Source organism: Venustampulla echinocandica (assembly GCF_003357145.1).
Source record: "Venustampulla echinocandica strain BP 5553 chromosome Unknown scaffold_3, whole genome shotgun sequence".
NCBI lineage: Eukaryota > Fungi > Ascomycota > Leotiomycetes > Helotiales > Pleuroascaceae > Venustampulla > Venustampulla echinocandica.
The window spans coordinates 531,405-542,750 of NW_022474208.1; the positions used below are offsets into that span (position 1 = coordinate 531,405).

Consider the following 11,346-nt stretch of genomic DNA (forward strand, 5'->3'; position numbering starts at 1 on the left):
GTTGGGTACCTAGGTAGGTGTTCATCCTCCATCGTCCATCTATCAAAGAGATGGGATGTGGCTAAATCCCTGATTGTCAAGGTATAAAGCCAAGGCGGGATACGACGACGTAGCATACGGATATGCGTAGCTGTATAATTATACCATATTTCTCAGCCCCCGGAATGGCCATTATCGACCCTTCTGGTTTTGCTGAATCAATGTTTTGGCAACCCCCGCGGCAAACCCAAGCACATTCGTCAGATAATTGAGCCTAGAAAGGAGGTTAGTACTGTTAGCGGTGGCTGAAATATGCGTTACATACTTTGCTTCATATGTATAGCCTTCCTTCATCTCTGATAGATGCCTCTGACAATCGTCCCATTTAATGGCTCGTTTCTTGGGCGAAATTCTCTTGACCAACATGTTGAACTGCCCCGTAACAGGTCTATGGTCCGAGACTCGAACTTCGTGGCGTAGATAATCTATCTGCTCGATACGATCGCGGCCTCGATAGAGTATCCGATCACACCATGCTGGTGATCGTTTCTTCTCGCTCGTATCGTAATTATCCGTTCCAACGTCGTACTTGTAAGTTGGCGCAAATGTAATGGGCAATTCCTGGAAAGAGCGGAGTTTGAACCACGGGTTCTTCCTCTTTGAGGCAAGCAATTGATCTCTTTCAAGAAGCTTGCTGAGATTGTTGGCCTTTACCGCGTTGACTACTGTGTCCCTACCCATAGTGTCGATGCGGTAGTTTAGGTCTCCGTTCAATATGCATATTTCATGATCTAGGATCATTGTCCCGTCGCCCCCTCCGATGAAAGTATCTTGCCGGACAGTGCGATCCCTCTCAACAGGAAACATTTCACTCTCTAAAATTGCAGTTATGTCGTGGTTGCGATCCTTGGTTTGGCTCTGGCCAGCTGCAAGATGGCAGTTAATGAGGCATAGTGACGTATCATCCAAGAGGAATCGTAGGACTAACGCTCCCTGGGATACATTAGACAAGAACCGAAATGGATGGCATATTACTAACCTTGTTTCCATGCAAGCCACCCATTCCCCGTTTGACTTCGGCAGCACTTACACTGCGTATTCGCTCTCGGAGAGGTGCCCTCACAAATATGCAAGTGAAGAGCCCTACAAGGGTTGCGGTATGCAGCAGATGATACAGTTCGCTTGCCGGCATGTAATCATCTAAACAGCGCGTGAGAAAATCTCGCCAGTCACGGTACTGATGGCTCATATGTTCCAGCTCTGAGTTGGGGTCCTTCTTTTTGGACTTGAAAAAGCTTTCTGCGAAGCTGTTAGCGAGGGTCGCCGACGACCGCAAGTAGACATACTAGCTGTTCTTGTTTTATCCTCTAGATCAACTAATTCTTGAAATCCAAATACAAGGATGTCGGGAGAGTCGCTGCCCTGAATAAGATCGCGAAAAAAGGTACCGTCGTTATCCGAATGCTGGAGATGATATGGTGTGGTTGCACCTGCATTCCAGGTCATAACCAAGGCTTTAATCTGTGTGAATTCGCAGAAATCTGCTTCCTGGGACTGCATTTGAGTTTCTGCAGAAATGTTAACCCTATGTTCTCGAGCATAGCGAGAACCTTACCAATCCAGTCATCTTGCAGCAAGCCATCCCATACCCGTAACATGTTATCCTGGCCGAGGGAAATAACTTGTGCCCGGTCAAGGGACCAGCAACTGCTCTTGTCGGCGATCAGCTTGATTACAGGGTCGTGATGGGCACGCCAATCTTTCTTCACCATCCATGGACTTTGAGTAGTATCATAGACATAGACCATACCAGTGCTAAAACCGGCCCAAAGCCTGCCGTCAACACCATCCAAGCTCGTAATCTTATACACGCTAACATTCACAATTCCTAAGCATGAATAGTCACGGAGCGAATAGATGCTAATTTTTCCATCAGTATGACCAAAATACACTCTGTCGGGCTTGGGGCCAATAACGCAGCCGGAGGTTATGTCTCCAGCATTTGGTTGGCTAAGTGGTCGTGCCAGCACTTGAAACTGGGCTGCTCCATCTCGAGTGGGGACAAAAATACGGATTTCCTTGCCAGTTGCATGCCACAGTTCATCCCTGACCACCACCGAGAAAGTATGTCCTTTAGGTATCCTGTAACTTTGATGAGGGGTGGTAAGAGCCGGGGCTCCAGAGCTGTCCGGTGCCCATATATGCAGTGTACCGCCATCGTCAAGTGTCCACATCTCGTCCAGATGGCGATAAATTTTAGTGATCTCGCGACGAGTATGGGCGTTGGTTTTGACTGCTGTTACGCTTTGTGACCGAACGTCTACCTCGAAGAGTTCGCCAATATTATTGCCAAGCCAGAGTTGGGAGCCTTCGTCGCTGATATCTGATGTGGGCTTGAAAGCAACCGAGATAATTTTAATGCCTTCGGTATGGGCCAGACTCATGATCATCTCCCCATCAAGCAAACTCCATACCCTAGTCAAATGGCCGGATGTGCAAACAAATTCGCCACAAACATCAACGATTCGAGTATCATATTTGGTAGATATCTCTAATGCCCCCTGTTTAAAATGCGGAGGGCGACGATTCGACTGTGAGGAATCCGGATATTCGGCGGCGTTCGAGCTCAGAGCTTGACTAATATAAGACATAGTAGGAGCAACATCTGGGGATGGACGACGCTGAGATTGGGCTACGGACGTATTCATTGGAGTACGGAATTCATCAGGCGCTTTGTTGGATGCTCGGTCGACTGTCATTGACCGTCCATGGCGTGGTGGGGTTTGTAATTGCGAAGTGGGGTTTGAAACTATTCTCTTGGGAGGCGTAGCTTCAGCGGTCGGGCGTGTGTTCACGGGTGGGCGCGTCCGGTCCATGGATGGCCGAGGAGGAGGGGGTGGCAGCATGGAATTTCGAGAGGCACTGCGAGGTATTGGGATTTCGGAGGTTGCTTGAGGTCGTGTTGGCAACGCTGGCCTCTGTTCGCCTGTAACTTGGACTGGAATAGGGGTTCGGCTTAGGCCATTAATATCCTGGTCTTTCCGCTTATTGGCAACAGCGTAATGAACTGGAGGCGGTTCAAACGACCGCTGGGTCGCTGAGGTCACCGAATGAGCTTCAGGTCGTATCGCCGGTCTTGGACCCGGCAAAGGGGGGGCAAATATTTCATTTTCACCGCTGCGTCTACTATTCGGAGGGCTGCTAAATGGCGAAGACTTCTCATCAATGATTGGGGAGTGAGGAGGTACCAGAGTTGCTGCGTCGGACCAGTATCCTAATGAGAAGGGCTTGCTCGCAATTTTGGGCTTTTCAGCCCTGTTGACCGGAGGAGGTAGTGATTGGAAAGAACTATTCCGCCTGAATTCGCCTGACCTTCGAGGCGGTGGTGGGGATGGGGGCCTAGATGAGGGCGAAGAGGGGGGTTTTCTTGGATCGAGGAGAGGCGTATGTGGTCTGCTAGGGATTCGGAAGTGTCGTGGGGACGAGCCTGCCGAAGCAGCGGATAATGGGACATCAGTTGTGAGATATGGGGACGGAGTGGACAGGTTTAGATTTAGAACCTTTCCTTTCGGAGGCGACTGCGGAGGTTGTATGGTAACTGAAGGGGGCATTGTAACTGTCGGCTTCGTTCGAGGGGTTCGTGTGGGTGACGGCGAATAACCAGCAGCATGGTTGGCTGCAAGAAATCGAAGCCCAACATCAGCTGGTTCCCTATTCCTCCCTCTGCTTTCCTGACGGTCATCTGCCGGAGGTCCTATACTCTCTTGTCGGCCGGTATTATTTCTGGCAATTTCCACTGTGCCAGCACTGGTCGTAGTTGGTTTCGGGGATACAGGGCGCGACGCGAGATTGTTGGCCGGCTTGGAGCTCGACATCTGTTCAAAATGGGAGCGGAGGGAGGATACAGGCTTCTACATTTCCAATGTTAACGAATGTACCAAGCGCCTAGCATAGAAGCACACGTACTATGGATGAGCCATCAAGGCTCTCCTCCCCAGGTTCCTGCATTCCCAACACTTGCAAAGCGAACGATCAAACCGAGACAGTTTTGGTGCCCATCTGGAGTTCAACTGCAAAGTCATAGAGAGGCCTTTGTGTCCCTCGGGCGTGCCAGTGCTGTATAGTGATTGGGGCAACTTCGGGTTTCTTCGTGGTGTGGGGGGATGAGGGAGGAGGCGCAGGCTGAGCCTCAAGGCCTTGGAGGGGTGAACCAGGTAATTCGGGGACGCAGTCGATTACTTGGAGGTTTGCGATGCCGATCTGGGATCTGGAACAGTGCGGACCGAGTCCGGGAGGCGCGTAACCGAAGTGATCGGAAAGGAGATTTCCCCCCAGGTCATGGTTTGGGTTATAGTGCGTTTCAAAACAGTCTTTCGTCTGCGTGCAAGTTATCAGTTTCCAACTTCCAGCGTGGATCCAGGGAGCCGGAGCGGAGCCAGGGTTTATTTTTGGCTTTTGGCCTGCCAGCATGGGTCACGACACGGGGCGTGCGGCCGCTGCCGCTGCCGTTGCAGTACGGAGCACGAAGTATGGACGGTATGGTTGTGCGAAGAAGAAGTACCTGCGTAGTACCTTATAAGGTAGGGGAGTTACTAGTATGCTGGTTGTAGTACGCATGTACCTATTCTATTATGTATAATTACGTAGTACTGCTGCATGCTCTGGTGCGATGCCATCTCATTCCTACAAAGTACACACGGCACTTATGGATATGGAGTACCTGCCTAGGCAGTTACGGTACTTCGTACTTATACCTCACATCTCCTCCAAGGGTTGCGAGGTAAGAGAATGACTGCCGGCCTTAGGCTAATAGGTAAACACCGCTCGAGTACGATGTACGATGTACTCTGTACGTGGGACACCAGCAGCCATCTCTAAGAACACCGGTATTTGTATGTTGTTGTCCCTGTGGCCTCGAGCTCGTTCCCTCGCTTCCCTACTCCATATGAAAAAGTATTGCAATTGAAAATAGTCTATTCGCCTTCCTTGTACAAATAGTCGGCCAAGAACAAGACCCCAAGTCGTCATCGGTACGGAGTAGATCGGGTTGCCTATTAGTCAGCATACGTAACTACGGCAATTAACCAGGAGCCAAAGCAAGATTTATTCAGATCAACGACTCCGACTTCTCAACATCTTCCGAATCACCAATCTCTTTCCCCCCAAGCAATACAAGTAGACAGAAACAATCGGCATCAAGCTTTGATCATCCAACATGAACACTGTCAGCCGCAGACCCCCTTGTCCACTTCTCGAGCTTTGCGGCTAACATCCCCAGGTTAAATCTTTCTGGTACGGACCGCATTGAAACGGATTGAACTAGTAGCTCGATATTGACCATGTCATCGTAGGGTTGGAATGGGTTCGCTTTGCGTTGGTTTGTATCTGCTGCGGCTACACAAGCAAGATATTGGTGCTAATAGTTAATAGCGGGCGGCACGGCCTACTTCTTCGCAAAGAGACAGATCAATGAAGACCGCGCAGTTCGCTTTGAGGCCGAACGCCGACGCCAGAAGATGCAGAACGACCTCGAATACGCCAGCAAATTCGGCAACCCACCAGCGACTGATTCCGCCGAATCTGCGAAGAGGGATGCGATTGCGAAAGGGGATACTGCGGGGTCGCCGAGTCGAGAAATCAACTCAGACCCTGCAACAAAGAGCAAATACGAACCAGAGGTGCCTTTCAGATCCACGAAGGGGGACCGGTTTAGCTGAGGTACCCATCCTCATTAAGCTTGACATGAAGAAGAAGGCTGTCTAGCCAGGCTGCTGTATACAATAAGATTCTCTCCGCTTGCGGCATTTGGAAACGGCGTTGGTGTCTTTAACCTTTCTTTCTATGACGATGGGGGAAAGACAGAAAATAATAATGCATATCAATTACCAGGTCAAATACATGTCAAATACAGGTCAATCAACGACTCAGAATGGTTGTTGGCAGCAAAATCTGCGTAACGCCCAGTTTATATTTTTGAACCGAAGAACTGCAACTCTAAAAGACCTCTTGTAGAGAAGTTTTCAACAAGGGTGTCCATTTTCAGCCAAAATTATGCCTTTAATATTACCCTGTGTTTAAGCTCTTGGTGAGTTATATCTTCGTATGTTCGTCATGGATTGATTGATTGGCTCTTCCTCAAGGGAGCCCGATCACGTGCCCACAAGGCTGAATTCCACGACCGCATCGCGTGTTCTCTTTGTGAGCTTCAAACAAAATACAGCTCTTTTTCCTCGACCTCAACTCGTCAAGCACGCCCAAATGCACATTCCGTCTAAACGCAAACCGCGATAGCAAAAGCCAATCGACATGGCGTCGCATCAGCTCGCCATCGCGAAGGCGTCATTTTCTGCAGGTCTCCTGCGACCCGATCCCACCTCATTATCCCGAGATGATATCGCACACTTTCATTCTCTACTCAATTCAGTCGTTGTACAGTGCACACGCTTAAACGTCCAGGTTTGATGAAATGTCCCACAGGCTATGTCAACACGATGGCTAAATTGCTCTGTGAGGATAGAAATGCAAGCATTGGATATTAGAGAATACTATCCAATCTACGGCAAGGTCAACAGCGCTGGGGAAATACTTGACAGCATTAGCAAATTCTTTCGCTGAATCTACTCGAACGGATACAACTACAAGGCGCGAGCCATCCACCAAGCGGAAACGCCTTCACCTACTATATCTCATCAATGATCTTCTTTACCACGCAAAGTACCGAGTCAACGATGCCTCGGTTTGCAGCAAGGTCCAGCCAGTATTGGTCAATCTGTTTGGGAGCGCAGCGTCTTTCAAGAACTGCCCAAAACACCAACAAAAAATATCGGATATCTTAACAATATGGGAGGATAAAGGGTACTACGCCAAGGATTATATTGGGAAGCTTAGAGAGGCTGTCAAGAATGCCTCGGAAGCTGGGGATTTTGCACCAGGAGGTACCGGGACACCTGGAAATGGTAACCAGGCTTCTACCACAAAGCTCGCGAAGTCAGCGCCATTTGTCCTGCCAGCTATGCATGGAGATCCATCCACCCCCTGGTTTGATTTGCCAGCTGGAAACCTCATGCCCGCCATTGTACCAAACTCAACTAGGCCCATCAATCCGGATATGATAAAACCCATGCAGTTTGTTGCCGGACCAGCTAGCGAGGACTTGGTCCATGCTGTCAAGGCTCTTCTAGAGAATGTACAATCGATTTATGGGATAGAATCTAAGGAAAATGAGGGAGTGTCTGGAGACATCGATGAGCTTGGGCAGCGAATCATACTCGATGAGATAACTGGGGATGTTCTAGAAGGCGAGGGATATTATGGCTGGTCGCGGGGGTTCTGTGAGAAAATAAAGCGACGGAAGAAGGGTCTGGATAGGCCAGGAGAAGGCCGTGACAGAAGGAGTCGGAGCCGAAGCTCAAGTCGAGGAAGAAAGCGAGGGCGCAGCGACTCGGAATCAAGTCTCGAAGGGTACCGGCCTATGCGGCGTCGACATTCATACAGCTCCTCTCGCTCACCCGAATCTGACCATGGCCGGAATGGAGGCCATCGCCCAAGATCAAGGGATCGATCATACTCCAGGTCACCTCAACGGTCACCTAATCCACAGCAGGCGAGTTCGTACTCAAGAGAAGCGCAGCCTCCCTCAGGTCGAGGCAATGGGTTCCCGCCTCCACCTCCACCTCCAATAGGTGGGAATCACCTGCCCCCTCCGCCTCCGCAAGTACCGTATCCAGGATTCAATCCTAATTTTCCTCCTCCGCCGTCGTTCAATGGTTCCGCTCCACCACCATTTGGCTCATGGCCACCTCCACCACCGCCTATGCATTTCAATCAGCAAAGTCCGTGGCCAATTCCGCCGCCGCCTCCCGGAAACCCACCTCCACACATGAACTACCAAACACCTGGAGGATTTCCACCAAATGTACCTGGCGGGTGGCAGGGCGGTGATGGGAGAGGATACAACAATAACTCATGGAACAATGGACACCGGGGAGGCAGAGGAGGAAATTATCGTGGCAGGGGCTGGTCTTAAAATCTCTGTACCATATGACTATTACGAACAAGAACGCTACGCGCACGCCAGCGAGCAACCCAGCCTTCTCGGAGCCAGTTAGGCTTTACAATCTGTCGCACTTTACTGCCACCTGAACTGCGCACTGGTACCAGCAACATAGTGTAATATATGTGACCCCCACACTCATCCGTTATCTGCATATGCCTTATGCTTGCGTGCATGCTGCAGCAAGCAGAGAACCTAGCCCACAACATGTCGTGCAATCGTAATGTACCTGTCCCAGCCCATCAAATCACCACCCCTCTAATAAACATTACCTTGCCCACCAAACCCCACCCTACAACACACCACAACTCTACGTAGGTGCACTATACCAGCTCAGCTTTATCAACTTCTCGGCCCCTCACCGAGAAACTACGCCGCCTCTAACCGCTCACGTTACATTCCAGGGTACAGTATTTTGTATTTACCAACGGCTTCGATCCGTGCTGCATATATGCGGGACCCCACTCATGCACTTAGTGCGCTCAATTACTGCAAACGCCGGTACTTGTACACAATTAAATTCTATGCAAAATCAAAGCAAGCAGAACACATGCGAAACAGCCATTCCTGGTCGGAAAATATAACTTGCTAGTTATCTGAGTCATTATCGCTGCAAGATTTGGTGCGCAAAATCAGGGATTCCTTGGTTTCCTTGGTGAGGTTTTGGCCTTAATAGGCCAAGTAGGACAAGTTTGCCTTCTAAGTAACGATATTCAGCGCGCCGAGTCGCTTCGTTTAACAACCACCTGCGTGCCTCCATGCTCTTCCTTGCTACAACTCCCATACCATCGCCATACTTTTCTCTTAGCCGCGAGTCGAAGAATTCCATTGACAACCAACCTCTGAAACCTGTGTCTAACACGGCTTTGGTAACTTTCATGACAGGGAGATATCCACCATCGAACGGCATTGACCTGTAGTCATGGCTCCATCTCGTTCTCGGACGCAGAGCATTCTCGTCCGACTCCGTGGAGAGTAGTGGAGAGACTTTGTAGGCATCGGAAATCTGCAGGAAGTAGATCTTGCCCTTGGGTGCGGTTGCTGTCAGGTCCCGCAAGCTCTCGGCAAGGCGGTCTTCGAGCACCTGGCCGTATATCCTGTCTCCTTCGAGCCCTGATTCTGTGGTTGGGTTGGCCCACTCGCTGCCGGCAGTTTAGAAGGTATCCAGACAGCGGCTGGTGTGCCCCCTATCAGCATTGCGTACGATGTCCCATACAGACTGCCAGGTGGGCGCGCAGTTGGCCCAGCACCAGTTCTCATAAGCAATGCGGGAACCCTTGGGTGCTAGGAGATCGGCAAGATCAGCAAGATCAGTAGCGAGCTAGCCTTGCGAAGTTGGTATATCTGGAGAGTCGGACGAGCCAGCCGCGCCACTATCTGCATCCACCCTCGCGCTCTCTCAAACGAATCTTTGCCCTCCGAGGAGCCCTTTGCCCATCCCTCGAAGTGCGAGAAGGGCTGCAGAATCAGAATTTCCGGCCTAGCGCCTCGCACATGCGGCGCACTGCCTTCCCTGCCGTGCAAAGGTCCTCACAGTCCCCTTTGAACACCTCTTTCTTCAGTAAATCGTTAGCGAAGCCAAGGAGGTCGGGAATGGAGTTTTCAATCGCATCAAACCCCGCGGAGGATATTGCGTTAAGCTTTTGTGGTAGTGTATCTGATGGCTTGGTGCCAATAGCGCAGCTGGCGTAGCAAGTCGGGATCAGGCTTCCAGAATATCGATTGGCATGTTGATATTAGGAATGGATCTGGGACACTTCTGCGACTTTGGAGGAGGATGAATGATAAGATGTCAATTCCGTTCAAAGTCACATCCCTCAGGGTCCTACTCGTGATGTCGCCACTATTTACCATTCAAGGTTATATCGGCGTCCATCTCTATCTCAAGCTAACCCTCCAGTCCCTCGCCGTCTAACAACTAGAATGTTGTATGACATTAGTTGATGAAATACCTCAATCAGATGTCGTATGGTGGAGTTCACGCGTGGGACTTCGGTGGATATCAGGCTTCAAACCCCTTGGGCCACCTACCACCGTCCAAATACCACGTTTGTTAGACAGGTAGGAATGGAGATATGCTAGAAGCATTTCCAAATGACATCAGTTGATCTATTACAAACGCTCCAATAATGTTCACATCGCTCCATAGCTGCACAGCGAATTTATTCACAGACCTTTCTGGAGCCATTACAGCTGAAAAGAGGCACAATTCCCGGTGCAAGATATTGTTCCCGGAAGCCCATTATCGGTAATTTCGGGTGATGGGTTGGGGCTGAGGCTCTCTACCAGAGTGCATACCCATGAGCTACGAAACCCGGGATAAACCCCTCACAAGAGAGCAGACTCAGCATGGAGTTGACTTGAAAACTGTGCTTAGGGTAAGATTGGTGGTCACTTGAGAGTACGAATGACCGGGTGAGATAGGATGAGCTAGAAAGAATTGAATGGGTAGGGGTCTTTGAGCTGAGTAGAGTCTACGAAGTACAGTCGGGAGACCCAGAACCGGCGCGGTGGTGGCTCCATGGATAGCGCACCCAACGATAACAAAATACCTTCCAATGGTAAAAGGAGAAATATATGGGAACGTGGATGGCATTCTTTCCTACTCTTTGGTAGAGTTTGTCTTTGAAACGCAGTATCTCTGATAGCCGGCTCCCATTCTATTTTGTAGGCTTTAGACAGAGGCTAATGATACGGCAGTATTCCGCAGCAAAATAAAGTTGCAACTGAAATGAGGAGAGAACGCAAAGGCCAATTGCGAGATTTCTATACAATTGTATGGGAAGTTCGGAATCCCAGAGACCCTGTGGGGTAGACTATTGAGAAGGGCGAGTGGCATAGACTGTGAAACCCAGCATCTATCGCAGCCTCCCAAGAGCCGTTGCTAAATACTAGGTGCCTCTTCCGAGCCAATATTGGCATTTTGCCGATGCAAAGTAGATCCATAGATGCTGGTCCCGGGCACAGCCCGTAAGATGGATGAGGGAAGGAGAGCACAAGAAGACGACATGTAAGCAGATAATTCGAACATTGCAGCGCCATAGACGTCATCCAACACAGGAATATAACTCCGGAATTATTGATTTAAGCGCAATATCCCAACCTCAGCCGGGGTCTATCCTATTGCAGAATTACACGCATACAGCCATGCATACAATCATACCTTGCCTACCTGCCTACCTTACTCGTAGCTGTCTAGAGGTACTGTACAGGTACCTACATAAGATACCTTCCTTACCTTGCTTGAGTAACAGCCCTCTCTTAATATTCCATTGTTTGCGCTTTACCTGTCTGCTAGCACCCCGGAAACCCCC

The 11,346-nt window shown here is 50.0% G+C and overlaps 2 protein-coding genes across 2 annotated transcripts; one reads left to right on the plus strand and one right to left on the minus strand.

Annotated features, from left to right (window-relative positions):
• Positions 1-171: 171 nt before the first annotated feature.
• On the minus strand, positions 172-4,449 carry BP5553_05799 (uncharacterized protein; the record flags this gene model as incomplete). The annotated part of the gene is made up of 6 exons (XM_032014422.1): positions 172-253; positions 305-972; positions 1,019-1,278; positions 1,326-1,547; positions 1,595-3,890; positions 4,018-4,449. 6 exons carry the CDS (start codon positions 4,447-4,449, stop codon positions 172-174), a joined length of 3,960 nt encoding a protein of 1,319 aa, XP_031869103.1.
• A 745-nt stretch (positions 4,450-5,194) lies between these two features.
• Positions 5,195-8,005, plus strand: BP5553_05800 (uncharacterized protein; the record flags this gene model as incomplete). The annotated part of the gene is made up of 6 exons (XM_032014423.1): positions 5,195-5,203; positions 5,258-5,271; positions 5,331-5,356; positions 5,410-5,657; positions 6,271-6,435; positions 6,497-8,005. The coding sequence occupies 6 exons, from the start codon at positions 5,195-5,197 to the stop codon at positions 8,003-8,005; spliced, it is 1,971 nt and encodes a 656-aa protein (XP_031869104.1).
• Positions 8,006-11,346: the final 3,341 nt, after the last annotated feature.